This window comes from Salmo salar, unplaced genomic scaffold, assembly GCF_965601325.2.
Source record: "Salmo salar unplaced genomic scaffold, fSalSal1 ptg000231l, whole genome shotgun sequence".
NCBI classification, from domain to species: Eukaryota; Metazoa; Chordata; class Actinopteri; order Salmoniformes; family Salmonidae; genus Salmo; species Salmo salar.
In genome coordinates this window covers 26,566-47,775 of record NW_027675336.1, presented here as the reverse complement: position 1 = coordinate 47,775, position 21,210 = coordinate 26,566, and the positions used below count along the sequence as shown (strand labels likewise).

General features: G+C 43.2%; 1 protein-coding gene across 2 annotated transcripts in view; it reads left to right on the top strand.

Annotated features, from left to right (window-relative positions):
* The first annotated feature begins 41 nt into the window (after positions 1–41).
* The window catches only part of ercc5 (excision repair cross-complementation group 5), a 47,510-nt gene continuing 26,341 nt past the window's right edge, over positions 42–21,210 (top strand). The window contains exons 1-9 of one of the 2 annotated variants that reach the window (XM_045711302.2): positions 42–239; positions 345–450; positions 665–840; positions 1,161–1,276; positions 1,789–1,927; positions 2,157–2,294; positions 2,457–2,664; positions 2,883–4,375; positions 5,191–5,310. In XM_045711302.2, the coding sequence (XP_045567258.2) occupies positions 363–450; positions 665–840; positions 1,161–1,276; positions 1,789–1,927; positions 2,157–2,294; positions 2,457–2,664; positions 2,883–4,375; positions 5,191–5,310 (2,478 nt within the window). In that variant the 5' untranslated portion in view covers positions 42–239; positions 345–362. The other variant, XM_082971279.1, reaches the window with a different exon arrangement.

Below are 21,210 nucleotides of genomic sequence, written 5' to 3'. Positions count from 1 at the left end.
TCTCATCAATAGCGGTGACAGTAAACAGATATCCCAAAATCTGATTCACGATCAGTAAACGGAAGTTGAGACTACAGCGTTTTACAAAATGACCAAACCGTGGAATAATGCGGAACTATTATCCGCGCTACATTGTACCACCGTAGGAAATAAAATATTGTTACACCACAGAAGACAACTTAGTACATAGTACCGAAGATAATCAATTTTGGTTAATAAACTATTGTTCTCTAGTACAGGTGAGTTTGATAGCCACATGTATGTATTTGAATCGAGCTTTTCAAATAGCTACTAGGATGTGGGTGATTTGCTAATAGTCTTATTTCTGTCTTTGTGTTGTCTAGGTTGTCACTCGGAGAGCAATGGGGGTACACGGGCTGTGGAAGCTGCTTGAGACCACCGGGAAGCCCATCAACCCCGAGACACTCGAGGGCAAGATCCTGGCTGTCGGTATCCTTCCGGACACCACAAGGAGCCCCCCTCTTAAACTTTTTTTTATTTTTTTTAAGTAGGGTTCCCTACTTCTTCCATTCAATCTCCCACCCATACCTCCTGCATATCCCAGTCATAACATGTTGTGTGTTTGCATGTGTCTGCATCTTACATAGAATTAGTGTCCAGTGTATTGTGCAAGTAGAGATCCTTGACCCTGTCCCCCTCCCAGACATCAGTATCTGGTTGAACCAAGCGGTGAAGGGTGTGAGAGACAGGGAGGGTAACAGTATCCAGAACGCCCACCTCCTCACCTTGTTCCATCGCCTCTGTAAATTGCTCTTTTTCCGCATCAGACCTGTCTTCGTGTTCGATGGAGATGCACCTCTGATCAAGAAACAGACCCTGGTCTGTCTGTGTCTGTCTGTCTGTCTGTCTGTCTGTCTGTCTGTCTGTCTGTCTGTCTGTCTGTCTGTCTGTCTGTCTGTCTGTCTGTCTGTCTTTGTGTCTTTGTGTTTATGTGGTCTGTCTGTCTGTCTGTCTGTCTGTCTGTCTGTCTGTCTGTCTGTCTGTCTGTCTGTCTGTCTGTCTGTCTGTCTGTCTGTCTGTCTGTCTGTCTGTCTGTCTGTCTGTCTGTCTGTCTGTCTGTGTGTGTGTGTGTGTGTGTGTGTGTGTGTGTGTGTGTGTGTGTGTGTGTGTGTGTGTGTTAACCCTGTGCTTCCCTCCAGGCCATCAGAAGACAGAGGAAGGAGGAGAAGACTATGGAGTCCAAACAGACCAATGACAAACTCCTCAAGACCTTCCTGAAGAGACAGGCCATCAAAGCTGCTCTGGGAGAGAGGAGGTGAGGAGGGGAGGAGGAGAGGAGGTAAGGGAGAGGTGAGGAGAGGAGAGGAGAGGAGGTAAGGAAGGGAGAGAAGGTGAGGAAGGGAGAGGAGCGGGGAGAAGAGGTAAGGGAGAGGAGAAGAGGTAAGGGAGAGGAGAGGAGGAGGAGAGGAGGTGAGGAAGGGAGAGGAGAGGAGGAAGGGAGGAGAGGAGGTGAAGAAGGGAGAGGAGAGGAGGTGAAGAAGGGAGAGGAGAGGAGAGGAGGAAGGGAGAGGAGATGAGAGGGAGAGGAGAGGTGAGGAAGGAAGGAAGGGAGAGGAGAGGAGCTGAGAGAGGAGAGGAGGTGAGGAAGGGAGAGGAGAGGAGGAAGACCATGACCTAAATGAAAGGCAAAGCCCGCTCAGAGCTTCATAACAGATCTACAAGCACTAAGATGGTGACGTGTGAACACGGACCATTCCATGTTTCATAGAAGATCTGGTCTGTGTATAGACCTGTAACCAATCTCTCTGTGTTGTGTTTCTCCTCCAGTCAGGATCATCTGCCCAGCCTGTCTGCTGGGAGGAGAGAGGAGGACATGTACATTCTGCCTGCCCTGCCAGCCCAGGAGGAGGAGAGAGAGAGGAGCAGCTCGGAGCAGGAGGAGGAGGACAGCCGTCACATCTACCAGGTGAGGTCAACACCCACGTCATGTGATGGAGGAGAAAACAGAGAGGGCGGTGCTTTATCAACTTGTCCAATAAGAACACTGTATTCCTTTTTGTTTCATAACGTTTTGCTACGTTGTGACACCTGTCTGTCTGTCTGTCTGTCTGTCTGTCTGTCTGTCTGTCTGTCTGTCTGTCTGTCTGTCTGTCTGTCTGTCTGTCTGTCTGTCTGTCTGTCTGTCTGTCTGTCAGGGGGATTTCTATGAAGACTCTGTGGACATCAACTCTGAGGAGTTTTCTGCCATGCCTCCTGAGGTGAAACACGAGATTCTTAAAGACATGAAGGAATTCAGCAAGAGACGACGCACCATGTACCACACACCTCCTGAGGTACCACACACCATGTACCACACACCATGTACCGCACACCTCCTGAGGTACCACACACCATGTACCACACACCTCCTGAGGTACCACACACCATGTACCACACACCATGTACCACACACCCCCTGAGGACCGCACCCTAACCCAGCCCCCCCCCTCTCCCAGCGGTCAGGTGACTTCTCCCAGTACCAGCTAGCAGGGCTGCTGCAGAGGAACAAGCTGAACGTGCGTCTGGAGGGAGTGGAGAGAGAGATGTCCAACCGTAGTGCAGGGAACGCCCCGGGGGTGGAGCTATACAACCAGGGGGAGGGGCACAGCGTGGAGACACGACGCCTCCTCTCAGAAGACTCCACCCACTACATCCTCATCAAAGGTTAGAGGTTGAAAGGGGGGGGGGTCAGCGATCAAATTTAGCGATTCTCCGCATTGACCTGTTCAAACTCATCCCCTCATATGCTGTGTGTGTGTGTGTGTGTGTGTGTGTGTGTGTGTGTGTGTGTGTGTGTGTGTGTGTGTGTGTGTGTGTGTGTGTGTGTGTGTGTGTGTGTGTGTGTGTGTGTGTGTGTGTGTGTGCGTGCGCTCGCTCCTCAGGTCCGAAGAAGACCGACAACAGTGAGAGGGTCCCAGACATCCAGCCTGCGGCCTCTCCCTGGTTGGGTGGTCCCCTGTCAGGAAGGGTTAGGACGGGGGGAGGGGAGAAGAGACCTGAGCCCCTTTGGAAACCTATCTCAGAGGAGGAGAGCCTGGAGGAGGGACCCTCATCATCGTCTAAACATCCCCAGGACACTAACCCGAGCCTGGGGGACACAGCACCGACTTCCCCTAGGACACTGAAGGCCATCCAGGCTGCCATGGATAGCAGCTTCTCAGACGAGGATGAGGAGGATAGCTCCTGGGGTAGGGGAGGAAGGAGGGCTGAGGAGGAGGAGGAGGATAGCTCCTGGGGTAGGGGAGGAAGGAGGGCTGATGAGGAGGGTGCTGGTGGCAGTGTGTCTCCTCGTACCCTCCTGGCCATTCAGCGAGCTATTGGAGAAGAGTTGGAGGTAGGCCCGTCCCAATACGCCACCATGATTGGCAATTCTCCTGTTAAGCCCCACTCTCCCAGTCCCCAGCGTCCTGCGAACCGATTGGTCGTCATCAGCAGCTCACAGGAGGAGACTGAAGGGAAGGACACGCCCCTGAGGACAACTCTGACCAATGAGGACAGGCTTGAGGTGAAGGGCGATGAGCAACAGTCGCCCCTCCCCCTTAGCCTTCCCATTCCTCCCACGGACAGGGTGCTCCTCGGCAGGGAGGAACAGGATGAAACCGCCACCAAGAGGAACAGAGAGGAGGTGGAGGAGATTCTGAGGAGGAACAGAGAGGAGGTGGAGCAAGCCATCGACAACAGGAACAGAGCTTTCCACTCTGCAGTAGGTCAGGGGGACAGTTTGGGTCAGGATCTCTGTGTCATTCCCCCATCAGGCCTAGGTCTAAACAGAGAGAAGGACACGGGGAGGAGAAGCCTACTGACTGGGCCTTTACCTCCATCGCAGCAGGAGAGGAATGGAGACAACAACACCAGGGAGGAGAGGAATGGACAAAACACCAGGGAGGAGAGGAATGGACAGAACACCAGGGAGGAGAGGAATGGACAGAACACCAGGGAGGAGAGGAATGGAGAGAACACCAGGGAGGAGAGGAATGGACAGAACACCAGGGAGGAGAGGAATGGACAGAACACCAGGGAGGAGAGGAATGGACAGAACACCAGGGAGGAGAGGAATGGACAGATTGTGAAGATGGAGGACGGTGAGGAGGACAGTGATTCAGAGAGCTTCATTGACGTGTCTGAGGGGGAGGAGCTAAACGAGGAGGAGGAGACAGATGATTCACCGATAGAGGTTGGGGGCGGTGCTCCATCTAAGGCACAGGAAGACGTGGCCAATAAGAAGGAGGAAGAGGAGGAGGCTTTAAGTAGCAGAGCGATCCCTTTGGAAGAGAGGGAGGAGGAAGAGGAACCCCAGCCTCCCACAGAGACCAGCCCAGCTCTTCCTGCCCCAGCGTCTGTTCCTCTACCCAACGAGTGGGAAGACATCAATGTGGTAAGATAAGTACTGCTTACATTTAGTGGTGAAAAGACAGAGCATGTAGATGGTGATGTCCAGGAAATAGACAGGAAAATGTATATTTCTCTGTGTGTGGTTGAGATGTTGTTGCAGCATTTGTGATGTCCTGTAGGAGGAGCTGTTTGTACAGTAGAGATTTGAGGATGCAGTACCTGTGTTGTCCTGTAGGAGGAGCTGTTTGTACAGTAGAGATTTGAGGATGCAGTACCTGTATCGTCCTGTAGGGGGAGCTGTTACTGTGTACAGTAGTGGAACTGGGTTGATGCAGTACCTGTCTTGTCCTGTAGGGGGAGCTGTTACTGTGTACAGTAGTGGAACTGGGTTGATGCAGTACCTGTATTGTCCTACAGGGGGAGCTGTTACTGTGTACAGTAGTGGAACTGGGTTGATGCAGTACCTGTATTGTCCTGTAGGGGGAGCTGTTACTGTGTACAGTAGTGGAACTGGGTTGATGCAGTACCTGTATCGTCCTGTAGGGGGAGCTGTTACTGTGTACAGTAGTGGAATTGGGTTGATGCAGTACCTGTATCGTCCTACAGGGGGAGCTGCTACTGTGTACAGTAGTGGAACTGGGTTGATGCAGTACCTGTGTTGTCCTGTAGGGGGTGCTGTTACTGTGTACAGTAGTGGAACTGGGTTGATGCAGTACCTGTATTGTCCTGTAGGGGGAGCTGTTACTGTGTACAGTAGTGGAACTGGGTTGATGCAGTACCTGTATTGTCCTGTAGGGGGAGCTGTTACTGTGTACAGTAGTGGAACTGGGTTGATGCAGTACCTGTATTGTCCACCAGGATGAGCTGGTGGCGCTAGAGAGCAGTCTTGGAGAGCAGCAGTCCAGTCTGAGAGAACAGAAGCAGCAGCAGGAACGCATCGCTGCCACCGTTACTGGACAGATGTGTCTGGAGAGCCAGGTAGGGGACGCAGTCAACACACACACATTTAGTCAGTCTGATGAAGGACGCAGTCAACAATCCCATTACAAATCAGCCGTTTCCAGCTACAATAGTCATCTACTGTATTTCTGATCAATTTGATGTTATTTTAATGGACCAAAAGAAATTGCTTTTCTTTCAAAAACAAGGACATTTCTAAGTGACCCCAAACTATTGAACGGTAGTGTATATTATAATAATATCCTACAATCTTTGAGAAACTAAACAATCACCAAAATAAGTGATTGAAAGTTATCAGTATTGACGTGGTTATGTTTTGATTAAAAGATCACAGCATTGTCCATGGCAAAAGGTATAGATTTACAGGAAATTAGATGTGATTTGCAGCCTGTTCTCTCAGCTCCATGGCAAAAGGTATAGATTTACAGGAAACGAGGTGTGAAACTGCAGCCTGTTCTCTCAGATCCATGTAAAAATTTGTAGAATTGCAGGAAATGTGCTTTAAAACTGAAAACATGCCAGCCATGGTCACCGTCTAAGCCCCTTTTTTATCCAGAAAAAAACCCTGGGTCTATTTCAGTGCTTATAATGCTCCATATTCTTCTGCTGAGTTTATATGTGTTTATACCAGGACATTGTTGAATACATGTTTCTGATTGGCTTGAAAGGGCATTATTTCCATGTAACGGACTCAGCACGGTAGAATTCAATGGTTACAGTTCATTCTTACAAGTTCTATGTTTTCAGCTGCTTTTGAAGGTCAAATTGAAAACATTTATTGGTGTTGTTGAATTCGATTTTCATAATAGCAAGCTAGGACTGCTAGTTTGGTTAGCTAAACAAGCTACAGGACTGCTAGTTTGGTTAGCTAAACAAGCTATGGGACTGATAGTTTGGTTAGCTAAACAAGCTATAGGACTGATAGTTTGGTTAGCTAAACAAGCCGGGACTGATAGTTTGGTTAGCTAAACAAGCTGGGACTGCTAGTTTGGTTAGCTAAACAAGCTATAGGACTGATAGTTTGGTTAGCTGAACAAGCTATAGGACTGCTAGTTTGGTTAGCTAAACAAGCTATAGGACTGCTAGTTTGGTTAGCTAAACAAGCTATAGGACTGCTAGTTTGGTTAGCTAAACAAGCTATAGGACTGCTAGTTTGGTTAGCTAAACAAGCTATAGAACTGATAGTTTGGTTAGCTAAACAAGCTATAGGACTGATAGTTTGGTTAGCTGAACAAGCTATAGGACTGATAGTTTGGTTAGCTGAACAAGCTATAGGACTGATAGTTTGGTTAGCTGAACAAGCTCTAGGACTGATAGTTTGGTTAGCTGTATAAGCTATAGGACTGCTAGTTTGGTTAGCTAAACAAGCTATAGGACTGATAGTTTGGTTAGCTAAACAAGCTATAGGACTGATAGTTTGGTTAGCTAAAAAAGCTGGGACTGCTAGTTTGGTTAGCTAAACAAGCTATAGGACTGCTAGTTTGGTTAGCTAAACAAGCTATAGGACTGCTAGTTTGGTTAGCTAAACAATCCGGGACTGCTTCTTTGGTTAGCTAAACAAGCTATAGGACTGATAGTTTGGTTAGCTAAACAAGCTATAGGACTGCTAGTTTGGTTAGCTAAAAAAGCTGGGACTGCTAGTTTGGTTAGCTAAACAAGCTATAGGACTGCTAGTTTGGTTAGCTAAACAAGCTATAGGACTGCTAGTTTGGTTAGCTAAACAATCCGGGACTGCTTCTTTGGTTAGCTAAACAAGCTATAGGACTGATAGTTTGGTTAGCTAAACAAGCCTATAGGACTGATAGTTTGGTTAGCTAAACAAGCTAGGACTGCTAGTTTGGTTAGCTAAACAAGCTAGGACTGATAGTTTGGTTAGCTAAACAATCCGGGACTGCTTGTTTGGTTAGCTAAACAAGCTATAGGACTGATCGTTTGGTTAGCTAAACAAGCTATAGGACTGATCGTTTTGTTAGCTAAACAAGCTATAGGACTGCTGGTTTGGTTAGCTAAACAAGCTAGGACTGCTAGTTTGGTTAGCTAAACAAGCTATAGGACTGATAGTTTTGTTCGCTGTACAAGGTATAGGACTGATAGTTTGGATAGCTAAACAAGCTATAGGACTGCTAGTTTGGTTAGCTAAACAAGCCGGGACTGCTAGTTTGGTTAGCTAAACAAGCCGGGACTGCTAGTTTGGTTAGCTAAACAAGCTATAGGACTGCTAGTTTGGTTAGCTAAACAAGCTATAGGACTGCTAGTTTGGTTAGCTAAACAATCCGGGACTGCTTGTTTGGTTAGCTGTACAAGCTATTGGACTGCTAGTTTGGTTAGCTAAACAAGCTATAGGACTGCTAGTTTGGTTAGCTGTACAAGCTAGGACTGATAGTTTGGTTAGCTAAACAAGATATAGGACTGCTAGTTTGGTTAGCTAAACAAGCTGGGACTGATAGTTTGGTTAGCTAAACAAGCTAGGACTGATAGTTTGATTAGCTAAACAAGCTAGGACTGCTAGTTTGATTAGCTAAACAAGCTAGGACTGCTAGTTTGGTTAGCTAAACAAGCTAGGACTGATAGTTTGGTTAGCTAAACAAGCTATAGGACTGCTAGTTTGGTTAGCTAAACAAGCTATAGGACTGCTAGTTTGGTTAGCTAAACAATCCGGGACTGCTTGTTTGGTTAGCTAAACAAGCTATAGGACTGATCGTTTGGTTAGCTAAACAAGCTATAGGACTGATCGTTTGGTTAGCTAAACAAGCTATAGGACTGATAGTTTGGTTAGCTAAACAAGCTGGGACTGCTTGTTTGGTTAGCTGTACAAGCTATTGGACTGCTAGTTTGGTTAGCTAAACAAGCTATAGGACTGCTAGTTTGGTTAGCTGTACAAGCTAGGACTGCTAGTTTGGTTAGCTAAACAAGCTATAGGACTGATAGTTTGGTTCGCTGTACAAGGTATAGGACTGATAGTTTGGATAGCTAAACAAGCTATAGGACTGCTAGTTTGGTTAGCTAAACAAGCCGGGACTGCTAGTTTGGTTAGCTAAACAAGCCGGGACTGCTAGTTTGGTTAGCTAAACAAGCTATAGGACTGCTAGTTTGGTTAGCTAAACAAGCTATAGGACTGCTAGTTTGGTTAGCTAAACAATCCGGGACTGCTTGTTTGGTTAGCTGTACAAGCTATTGGACTGCTAGTTTGGTTAGCTAAACAAGCTATAGGACTGCTAGTTTGGTTAGCTGTACAAGCTAGGACTGATAGTTTGGTTAGCTAAACAAGATATAGGACTGCTAGTTTGGTTAGCTAAACAAGCTGGGACTGATAGTTTGGTTAGCTAAACAAGCTAGGACTGATAGTTTGATTAGCTAAACAAGCTAGGACTGCTAGTTTGGTTAGCTAAACAAGCTAGGACTGATAGTTTGGTTAGCTAAACAAGCTATAGGACTGCTAGTTTGGTTAGCTAAACAAGCAATAGGACTGCTAGTTTGGTTAGCTAAACAATCCGGGACTGCTTGTTTGGTTAGCTAAACAAGCTATAGGACTGATCGTTTGGTTAGCTAAACAAGCTGGGACTGCTAGTTTGGTTAGCTAAACAAGCTGGGACTGCTAGTTTGGTTAGCTAAACAAGCTAGGACTGATAGTTTGGTTAGCTAAACAAGCTAGGACTGATAGTTTGGTTCGCTAAACAATCCGGGACTGCTTGTTTGGTTAGCTAAACAAGCTATAGGACTGATCGTTTGGTTAGCTAAACAAGCTATAGGACTGATTGTTTGGTTAGCTAAACAAGCTATAGGACTGATTGTTTGGTTAGCTAAACAAGCTATAGGACTGATAGTTTGGTTAGCTAAACAAGCTATAGGACTGATAGTTTGGTTAGCTAAACAAGCTGGGACTGCTAGTTTGGTTAGCTAAACAAGCTATAGGACTGCTAGTTTGGTTAGCTAAACAAGCTATAGGACTGCTAGTTTGGTTAGCTAAACAAGCTATAGGACTGATAGTTTGGTTAGCTAAACAAGCTATAGGACTGATAGTTTGGTTAGCTAAACAAGCTAAAGGACTGATAGTTTGGTTAGCTAAACAAGCTATAGGACTGATAGTTTGGTTAGCTAAACAAGCTGGGACTGCTTGTTTGGTTAGCTGTACAAGCTATTGGACTGCTAGTTTGGTTAGCTAAACAAGCTATAGGACTGCTAGTTTGGTTAGCTGTACAAGCTAGGACTGCTAGTTTGGTTAGCTAAACAAGCTATAGGACTGCTAGTTTGGTTCGCTGTACAAGGTATAGGACTGATAGTTTGGATAGCTAAACAAGCCGGGACTGCTAGTTTGGTTAGCTAAACAAGCTATAGGACTGCTAGTTTGGTTAGCTAAACAAGCTATAGGACTGCTAGTTTGGTTAGCTAAACAATCCGGGACTGCTTGTTTGGTTAGCTGTACAAGCTATTGGACTGCTAGTTTGGTTAGCTAAACAAGCTATAGGACTGCTAGTTTGGTTAGCTGTACAAGCTAGGACTGATAGTTTGGTTAGCTAAACAAGATATAGGACTGCTAGTTTGTTTAGCTAAACAAGCTGGGACTGATAGTTTCGTTAGCTAAACAAGCTAGGACTGATAGTTTGATTAGCTAAACAAGCTAGGACTGATAGTTTGGTTAGCTAAACAAGCTATAGGACTGCTAGTTTGGTTAGCTAAACAAGCTATACGACTGCTAGTTTGGTTAGCTAAACAATCCGGGACTGCTTGTTTGGTTAGCTAAACAAGCTATAGGACTGATCGTTTGGTTAGCTAAACAAGCTAGGACTGCTAGTTTGGTTAGCTAAACAAGCTAGGACTGATAGTTTGGTTAGCTAAACAAGCTATAGGACTGCTAGTTTGGTTAGCTAAACAAGCAATAGGACTGCTAGTTTGGTTAGCTAAACAATCCGGGACTGCTTGTTTGGTTAGCTAAACAAGCTATAGGACTGATCGTTTGGTTAGCTAAACAAGCTGGGACTGCTAGTTTGGTTAGCTAAACAAGCTGGGACTGCTAGTTTGGTTAGCTAAACAAGCTAGGACTGCTAGTTTGGTTAGCTAAACAAGCTAGGACTGCTAGTTTGGTTAGCTAAACAAGCTAGGACTGATAGTTTGGTTCGCTAAACAATCCGGGACTGCTTGTTTGGTTAGCTAAACAAGCTATAGGACTGATCGTTTGGTTAGCTAAACAAGCTATAGGACTGATTGTTTGGTTAGCTAAACAAGCTATAGGACTGATTGTTTGGTTAGCTAAACAAGCTATAGGACTGATAGTTTGGTTAGCTAAACAAGCTATAGGACTGATAGTTTGGTTAGCTAAACAAGCTATAGGACTGATAGTTTGGTTAGCTAAACAAGCTGGGACTGCTAGTTTGGTTAGCTAAACAAGCTATAGGACTGCTAGTTTGGTTAGCTAAACAAGCTATAGGACTGCTAGTTTGGTTAGCTAAACAAGCTATAGGACTGATAGTTTGGTTAGCTAAACAAGCTATAGGACTGATAGTTTGGTTAGCTAAACAAGCTAAAGGACTGATAGTTTGGTTAGCTAAACAAGCTATAGGACTGATAGTTTGGTTAGCTAAACAAGCTGGGACTGCTTGTTTGGTTAGCTGTACAAGCTATTGGACTGCTAGTTTGGTTAGCTAAACAAGCTATAGGACTGCTAGTTTGGTTAGCTGTACAAGCTAGGACTGCTAGTTTGGTTAGCTAAACAAGCTATAGGACTGCTAGTTTGGTTCGCTGTACAAGGTATAGGACTGATAGTTTGGATAGCTAAACAAGCCGGGACTGCTAGTTTGGTTAGCTAAACAAGCTATAGGACTGCTAGTTTGGTTAGCTAAACAAGCTATAGGACTGCTAGTTTGGTTAGCTAAACAATCCGGGACTGCTTGTTTGGTTAGCTGTACAAGCTATTGGACTGCTAGTTTGGTTAGCTAAACAAGCTATAGGACTGCTAGTTTGGTTAGCTGTACAAGCTAGGACTGATAGTTTGGTTAGCTAAACAAGATATAGGACTGCTAGTTTGTTTAGCTAAACAAGCTGGGACTGATAGTTTCGTTAGCTAAACAAGCTAGGACTGATAGTTTGATTAGCTAAACAAGCTAGGACTGCTAGTTTGGTTAGCTAAACAAGCTAGGACTGATAGTTTGGTTAGCTAAACAAGCTATAGGACTGCTAGTTTGGTTAGCTAAACAAGCTATAGGACTGCTAGTTTGGTTAGCTAAACAATCCGGGACTGCTTGTTTGGTTAGCTAAACAAGCTATAGGACTGATAGTTTGGTTAGCTAAACAAGCTATAGGACTGATAGTTTGGTTAGCTAAACAAGCTATAGGACTGATAGTTTGGTTAGCTAAACAAGCTATAGGACTGATAGTTTGGTTAGCTAAACAAGCTACGGGACTGCTAGTTTGGTTAGCTAAACAAGCTATAGGACTGCTAGTTTGGTTAGCTAAACAAGCTATAGGACTGCTAGTTTGGTTAGCTAAACAATCCGGGACTGCTTGTTTGGTTAGCTGTACAAGCTATTGGACTGCTAGTTTGGTTAGCTAAACAAGCTATAGGACTGCTAGTTTGGTTAGCTGTACAAGCTAGGACTGATAGTTTGGTTAGCTAAACAAGATATAGGACTGCTAGTTTGTTTAGCTAAACAAGCTGGGACTGATAGTTTCGTTAGCTAAACAAGCTAGGACTGATAGTTTGATTAGCTAAACAAGCTAGGACTGCTAGTTTGGTTAGCTAAACAAGCTAGGACTGATAGTTTGGTTAGCTAAACAAGCTATAGGACTGCTAGTTTGGTTAGCTAAACAAGCTATAGGACTGCTAGTTTGGTTAGCTAAACAATCCGGGACTGCTTGTTTGGTTAGCTAAACAAGCTATAGGACTGATCGTTTGGTTAGCTAAACAAGCTATAGGACTGATCGTTTGGTTAGCTAAACAAGCTATAGGACTGATAGTTTGGTTAGCTAAACAAGCTATAGGACTGATAGTTTGGTTAGCTAAACAAGCTGGGACTGATAGTTTGGTTAGCTAAACAAGCTATAGGACTGATCGTTTGGTTAGCTAAACAAGCTATAGGACTGATCGTTTGGTTAGCTAAACAAGCTATAGGACTGATAGTTTGGTTAGCTAAACAAGCTATAGGACTGATAGTTTGGTTAGCTAAACAAGCTATAGGACTGATAGTTTGGTTAGCTAAACAAGCTGGGACTGCTTGTTTGGTTAGCTGTACAAGCTATTGGACTGCTAGTTTGGTTAGCTAAACAAGCCGGGACTGCTAGTTTGGTTAGCTAAACAAGCCGGGACTGCTAGTTTGGTTAGCTAAACAAGCTATAGGACTGCTAGTTTGGTTAGCTAAACAAGCTATAGGACTGCTAGTTTGGTTAGCTAAACAATCCGGGACTGCTTGTTTGGTTAGCTGTACAAGCTATTGGACTGCTAGTTTGGTTAGCTAAACAAGCTATAGGACTGCTAGTTTGGTTAGCTGTACAAGCTAGGACTGATAGTTTGGTTAGCTAAACAAGATATAGGACTGCTAGTTTGGTTAGCTAAACAAGCTGGGACTGATAGTTTGGTTAGCTAAACAAGCTAGGACTGCTAGTTTGGTTAGCTAAACAAGCTAGGACTGATAGTTTGGTTAGCTAAACAAGCTATAGGACTGCTAGTTTGGTTAGCTAAACAAGCTATAGGACTGCTAGTTTGGTTAGCTAAACAAGCTATAGGACTGATCGTTTGGTTAGCTAAACAAGCTATAGGACTGATAGTTTGGTTAGCTAAACAAGCTATAGGACTGATAGTTTGGTTAGCTAAACAAGCTATAGGACTGATAGTTTGGTTAGCTAAACAAGCTGGGACTGCTAGTTTGGTTAGCTAAACAAGCTGGGACTGCTAGTTTGGTTAGCTAAACAAGCTGGGACTGCTAGTTTGGTTAGCTAAACAAGCTAGTACTGCTAGTTTGGTTAGCTAAACAAGCTAGGACTGATAGTTTGGTTCGCTAAACAATCCGGGACTGCTTGTTTGGTTAGCTGTACAAGCTATTGGACTGCTAGTTTGGTTAGCTAAACAAGCTATAGGACTGCTAGTTTGGTTAGCTGTACAAGCTAGGACTGATAGTTTGGTTAGCTAAACAAGATATAGGACTGATAGTTTGGTTAGCTAAACAAGCTATAGGACTGATAGTTTGGTTAGCTAAACAAGCTATAGGACTGATAGTTTGGTTAGCTAAACAAGCCGGGACTGCTAGTTTGGTTAGCTAAACAAGCTATAGGACTGCTAGTTTGGTTAGCTAAACAAGCTATAGGACTGCTAGTTTGGTTAGCTAAACAATCCGGGACTGCTTGTTTGGTTAGCTGTACAAGCTATTGGACTGCTAGTTTGGTTAGCTAAACAAGCTATAGGACTGCTAGTTTGGTTAGCTGTACAAGCTAGGACTGATAGTTTGGTTAGCTAAACAAGATATAGGACTGCTAGTTTGTTTAGCTAAACAAGCTGGGACTGATAGTTTCGTTAGCTAAACAAGCTAGGACTGATAGTTTGATTAGCTAAACAAGCTAGGACTGCTAGTTTGGTTAGCTAAACAAGCTAGGACTGATAGTTTGGTTAGCTAAACAAGCTATAGGACTGCTAGTTTGGTTAGCTAAACAAGCTATAGGACTGCTAGTTTGGTTAGCTAAACAATCCGGGACTGCTTGTTTGGTTAGCTAAACAAGCTATAGGACTGATCGTTTGGTTAGCTAAACAAGCTATAGGACTGATCGTTTGGTTAGCTAAACAAGCTATAGGACTGATAGTTTGGTTAGCTAAACAAGCTATAGGACTGATAGTTTGGTTAGCTAAACAAGCTGGGACTGATAGTTTGGTTAGCTAAACAAGCTATAGGACTGATCGTTTGGTTAGCTAAACAAGCTATAGGACTGATCGTTTGGTTAGCTAAACAAGCTATAGGACTGATAGTTTGGTTAGCTAAACAAGCTATAGGACTGATAGTTTGGTTAGCTAAACAAGCTATAGGACTGATAGTTTGGTTAGCTAAACAAGCTGGGACTGCTTGTTTGGTTAGCTGTACAAGCTATTGGACTGCTAGTTTGGTTAGCTAAACAAGCCGGGACTGCTAGTTTGGTTAGCTAAACAAGCCGGGACTGCTAGTTTGGTTAGCTAAACAAGCTATAGGACTGCTAGTTTGGTTAGCTAAACAATCCGGGACTGCTTGTTTGGTTAGCTGTACAAGCTATTGGACTGCTAGTTTGGTTAGCTAAACAAGCTATAGGACTGCTAGTTTGGTTAGCTGTACAAGCTAGGACTGATAGTTTGGTTAGCTAAACAAGATAGGACTGCTAGTTTGGTTAGCTAAACAAGCTGGGACTGATAGTTTGGTTAGCTAAACAAGCTAGGACTGCTAGTTTGGTTAGCTAAACAAGCTAGGACTGATAGTTTGGTTAGCTAAACAAGCTATAGGACTGCTAGTTTGGTTAGCTGTACAAGCTAGGACTGATAGTTTGGTTAGCTAAACAAGATATAGGACTGCTAGTTTGGTTAGCTAAACAAGCTGGGACTGATAGTTTGGTTAGCTAAACAAGCTAGGACTGATAGTTTGATTAGCTAAACAAGCTAGGACTGCTAGTTTGGTTAGCTAAACAAGCTAGGACTGATAGTTTGGTTAGCTAAACAAGCTATAGGACTGCTAGTTTGGTTAGCTAAACAATCCGGGACTGCTTGTTTGGTTAGCTAAACAAGCTATAGGACTGATCGTTTGGTTAGCTAAACAAGCTATAGGACTGATAGTTTGGTTAGCTAAACAAGCTATAGGACTGATAGTTTGGTTAGCTAAACAAGCTATAGGACTGATAGTTTGGTTAGCTAAACAAGCTGGGACTGCTAGTTTGGTTAGCTAAACAAGCTGGGACTGCTAGTTTGGTTAGCTAAACAAGCTGGGACTGCTAGTTTGGTTAGCTAAACAAGCTAGTACTGCTAGTTTGGTTAGCTAAACAAGCTAGGACTGATAGTTTGGTTCGCTAAACAATCCGGGACTGCTTGTTTGGTTAGCTAAACAAGCTATAGGACTGATCGTTTGGTTAGCTAAACAAGCTATAGGACTGATCGTTTGGTTAGCTAAACAAGCTATAGGACTGATAGTTTGGTTAGCTAAACAACCTATAGGACTGATAGTTTGGTTAGCTAAACAAGCTATAGGACTGATATTTTGGTTAGCTAAACAAGCTGGGACTGCTAGTTTGGTTAGCTAAACAAGCTATAGGACTGCTAGTTTGGTTAGCTAAACAAGCTATAGGACTGCTAGTTTGGTTAGCTAAACAAGCTATAGGACTGATAGTTTGGTTAGCTAAACAAGCTATAGGACTGATAGTTTGGTTAGCTAAACAAGCTATAGGACTGCTAGTTTGGTTAGCTAAACAAGCTATAGGACTGCTAGTTTGGTTAGCTAAACAAGCTATAGAACTGATAGTTTGGTTAGCTAAACAAGCTATAGGACTGCTAGTTTGGTTAGCTAAACAATCCGGGACTGATCGTTTGGTTAGCTAAACAAGCTATAGGACTGATAGTTTGGTTAGCTAAACAAGCTATAGGACTGATAGTTTGGTTAGCTAAACAAGCTATAGGACTGATAGTTTGGTTAGCTAAACAAGCTGGGACTGCTAGTTTGGTTAGCTAAACAAGCTGGGACTGCTAGTTTGGTTAGCTAAACAAGCTGGGACTGCTAGTTTGGTTAGCTAAACAAGCTAGTACTGCTAGTTTGGTTAGCTAAACAAGCTAGGACTGATAGTTTGGTTCGCTAAACAATCCGGGACTGCTTGTTTGGTTAGCTGTACAAGCTATTGGACTGCTAGTTTGGTTAGCTAAACAAGCTATAGGACTGCTAGTTTGGTTAGCTGTACAAGCTAGGACTGATAGTTTGGTTAGCTAAACAAGATATAGGACTGCTAGTTTGGTTAGCTAAACAAGCTGGGACTGATAGTTTGGTTAGCTAAACAAGCTAGGACTGATAGTTTGATTAGCTAAACAAGCTAGGACTGCTAGTTTGGTTAGCTAAACAAGCTAGGACTGATAGTTTGGTTAGCTAAACAAGCTATAGGACTGCTAGTTTGGTTAGCTAAACAAGCTATAGGACTGCTAGTTTGGTTAGCTAAACAATCCGGGACTGCTTGTTTGGTTAGCTAAACAAGCTATAGGACTGATCGTTTGGTTAGCTAAACAAGCTATAGGACTGATAGTTTGGTTAGCTAAACAAGCTATAGGACTGATAGTTTGGTTAGCTAAACAAGCTATAGGACTGATAGTTTGGTTAGCTAAACAAGCTGGGACTGCTAGTTTGGTTAGCTAAACAAGCTGGGACTGCTAGTTTGGTTAGCTAAACAAGCTGGGACTGCTAGTTTGGTTAGCTAAACAAGCTAGTACTGCTAGTTTGGTTAGCTAAACAAGCTAGGACTGATAGTTTGGTTCGCTAAACAATCCGGGACTGCTTGTTTGGTTAGCTAAACAAGCTATAGGACTGATCGTTTGGTTAGCTAAACAAGCTATAGGACTGATCGTTTGGTTAGCTAAACAAGCTATAGGACTGATAGTTTGGTTAGCTAAACAACCTATAGGACTGATAGTTTGGTTAGCTAAACAAGCTATAGGACTGATATTTTGGTTAGCTAAACAAGCTGGGACTGCTAGTTTGGTTAGCTAAACAAGCTATAGGACTGCTAGTTTGGTTAGCTAAACAAGCTATAGGACTGCTAGTTTGGTTAGCTAAACAAGCTATAGGACTGATAGTTTGGTTAGCTAAACAAGCTATAGGACTGATAGTTTGGTTAGCTAAACAAGCTATAGGACTGCTAGTTTGGTTAGCTAAACAAGCTATAGGACTGCTAGTTTGGTTAGCTAAACAAGCTATAGAACTGATAGTTTGGTTAGCTAAACAAGCTATAGGACTGCTAGTTTGGTTAGCTAAACAAGCTATAGGACTGATAGTTTGGTTAGCTAAAAAAGCTGGGACTGCTAGTTTGGTTAGCTAAACAAGCTATAGGACTGCTAGTTTGGTTAGCTAAACAAGCTATAGGACTGCTAGTTTGGTTAGCTAAACAATCCGGGACTGCTTCTTTGGTTAGCTAAACAAGCTATAGGACTGATAGTTTGGTTAGCTAAACAAGCTAGGACTGCTAGTTTGGTTAGCTAAACAAGCTAGGACTGATAGTTTGGTTAGCTAAACAAGCTATAGGACTGATAGTTTGGTTAGCTGAACAAGCTCTAGGACTGATAGTTTGGTTAGCTGTATAAGCTATAGGACTGATAGTTTGGTTAGCTAAACAAGCTAGGACTGCTAGTTTGGTTAGCTTAACAAGCTAGGACTGATAGTTTGGTTAGCTAAACAAGCTATAGGACTGATAGTTTGGTTAGCTAAACAATCCGGGACTGCTTGTTTGGTTAGCTGAACAAGCTATAGGACTGATCGTTTGGTTAGCTAAACAAGCTATAGGACTGATCGTTTTGTTAGCTAAACAAGCTATAGGACTGCTGGTTTGGTTAGCTAAACAAGCTAGGACTGCTAGTTTGGTTAGCTAAACAAGCTATAGGACTGATAGTTTTGTTCGCTGTACAAGGTATAGGACTGATAGTTTGGATAGCTAAACAAGCTATAGGACTGCTAGTTTGGTTAGCTAAACAAGCCGGGACTGCTAGTTTGGTTAGCTAAACAAGCCGGGACTGCTAGTTTGGTTAGCTAAACAAGCTATAGGACTGCTAGTTTGGTTAGCTAAACAAGCTATAGGACTGCTAGTTTGGTTAGCTAAACAATCCGGGACTGCTTGTTTGGTTAGGACTGCTTGTTTGGTTAGCTAAACAAGCTATAGGACTGATCGTTTGGTTAGCTAAACAAGCTATAGGACTGATCGTTTGGTTAGCTAAACAAGCTATAGGACTGATAGTTTGGTTAGCTAAACAAGCTATAGGACTGATAGTTTGGTTAGCTAAACAAGCTATAGGACTGATAGTTTGGTTAGCTAAACAAGCTGGGACTGCTTGTTTGGTTAGCTGTACAAGCTATTGGACTGCTAGTTTGGTTAGCTGTACAAGCTAGGACTGCTAGTTTGGTTAGCTAAACAAGCTATAGGACTGATAGTTTGGTTCGCTGTACAAGGTATAGGACTGATAGTTTGGATAGCTAAACAAGCTATAGGACTGCTAGTTTGGTTAGCTAAACAAGCCGGGACTGCTAGTTTGGTTAGCTAAACAAGCCGGGACTGCTAGTTTGGTTAGCTAAACAAGCTATAGGACTGCTAGTTTGGTTAGCTAAACAAGCTATAGGACTGCTAGTTTGGTTAGCTAAACAATCCGGGACTGCTTGTTTGGTTAGCTGTACAAGCTATTGGACTGCTAGTTTGGTTAGCTAAACAAGCTATAGGACTGCTAGTTTGGTTAGCTGTACAAGCTAGGACTGATAGTTTGGTTAGCTAAACAAGATATAGGACTGCTAGTTTGGTTAGCTAAACAAGCTGGGACTGATAGTTTGGTTAGCTAAACAAGCTAGGACTGATAGTTTGATTAGCTAAACAAGCTAGGACTGCTAGTTTGGTTAGCTAAACAAGCTAGGACTGATAGTTTGGTTAGCTAAACAAGCTATAGGACTGCTAGTTTGGTTAGCTAAACAAGCAATAGGACTGCTAGTTTGGTTAGCTAAACAATCCGGGACTGCTTGTTTGGTTAGCTAAACAAGCTATAGGACTGATCGTTTGGTTAGCTAAACAAGCTGGGACTGCTAGTTTGGTTAGCTAAACAAGCTGGGACTGCTAGTTTGGTTAGCTAAACAAGCTAGGACTGCTAGTTTGGTTAGCTAAACAAGCTAGGACTGATAGTTTGGTTCGCTAAACAATCCGGGACTGCTTGTTTGGTTAGCTAAACAAGCTATAGGACTGATCGTTTGGTTAGCTAAACAAGCTATAGGACTGATAGTTTGGTTAGCTAAACAAGCTATAGGACTGATAGTTTGGTTAGCTAAACAAGCTATAGGACTGATAGTTTGGTTAGCTAAACAAGCTGGGACTGCTAGTTTGGTTAGCTAAACAAGCTATAGGACTGCTAGTTTGGTTAGCTAAACAAGCTATAGGACTGCTAGTTTGGTTAGCTAAACAAGCTATAGGACTGATAGTTTGGTTAGCTAAACAAGCTATAGGACTGATAGTTTGGTTAGCTAAACAAGCTATAGGACTGATAGTTTGGTTAGCTAAACAAGCTATAGGACTGATAGTTTGGTTAGCTAAACAAGCTATAGGACTGATAGTTTGGTTAGCTAAACAAGCTGGGACTGCTTGTTTGGTTAGCTGTACAAGCTATTGGACTGCTAGTTTGGTTAGCTAAACAAGCTATAGGACTGCTAGTTTGGTTAGCTGTACAAGCTAGGACTGCTGGTTTGGTTAGCTAAACAAGCTAGGACTGCTAGTTTGGTTAGCTAAACAAGCTATAGGACTGATAGTTTTGTTCGCTGTACAAGGTATAGGACTGATAGTTTGGATAGCTAAACAAGCTATAGGACTGCTAGTTTGGTTAGCTAAACAAGCCGGGACTGCTAGTTTGGTTAGCTAAACAAGCCGGGACTGCTAGTTTGGTTAGCTAAACAAGCTATAGGACTGCTAGTTTGGTTAGCTAAACAAGCTATAGGACTGCTAGTTTGGTTAGCTAAACAATCCGGGACTGCTTGTTTGGTTAGCTGTACAAGCTATTGGACTGCTAGTTTGGTTAGCTAAACAAGCTATAGGACTGCTAGTTTGGTTAGCTGTACAAGCTAGGACTGATAGTTTGGTTAGCTAAACAAGATATAGGACTGCTAGTTTGGTTAGCTAAACAAGCTGGGACTGATAGTTTGGTTAGCTAAACAAGCTAGGACTGATAGTTTGATTAGCTAAACAAGCTAGGACTGCTAGTTTGATTAGCTAAACAAGCTAGGACTGCTAGTTTGGTTAGCTAAACAAGCTAGGACTGATAGTTTGGTTAGCTAAACAAGCTATAGGACTGCTAGTTTGGTTAGCTAAACAATCCGGGACTGCTTGTTTGGTTAGCTAAACAAGCTATAGGACTGATCGTTTGGTTAGCTAAACAAGCTATAGGACTGATCGTTTGGTTAGCTAAACAAGCTATAGGACTGATAGTTTGGTTAGCTAAACAAGCTATAGGACTGATAGTTTGGTTAGCTAAACAAGCTATAGGACTGATAGTTTGGTTAGCTAAACAAGCTGGGACTGCTTGTTTGGTTAGCTGTACAAGCTATTGGACTGCTAGTTTGGTTAGCTAAACAAGCTATAGGACTGCTAGTTTGGTTAGCTGTACAAGCTAGGACTGCTAGTTTGGTTAGCTAAACAAGCTATAGGACTGATAGTTTGGTTCGCTGTACAAGGTATAGGACTGATAGTTTGGATAGCTAAACAAGCTATAGGACTGCTAGTTTGGTTAGCTAAACAAGCCGGGACTGCTAGTTTGGTTAGCTAAACAAGCCGGGACTGCTAGTTTGGTTAGCTAAACAAGCTATAGGACTGCTAGTTTGGTTAGCTAAACAAGCTATAGGACTGCTAGTTTGGTTAGCTAAACAATCCGGGACTGCTTGTTTGGTTAGCTGTACAAGCTATTGGACTGCTAGTTTGGTTAGCTAAACAAGCTATAGGACTGCTAGTTTGGTTAGCTGTACAAGCTAGGACTGATAGTTTGGTTAGCTAAACAAGATATAGGACTGCTAGTTTGGTTAGCTAAACAAGCTGGGACTGATAGTTTGGTTAGCTAAACAAGCTAGGACTGATAGTTTGATTAGCTAAACAAGCTAGGACTGCTAGTTTGGTTAGCTAAACAAGCTAGGACTGATAGTTTGGTTAGCTAAACAAGCTGGGACTGCTAGTTTGGTTAGCTAAACAAGCTAGGACTGCTAGTTTGGTTAGCTAAAC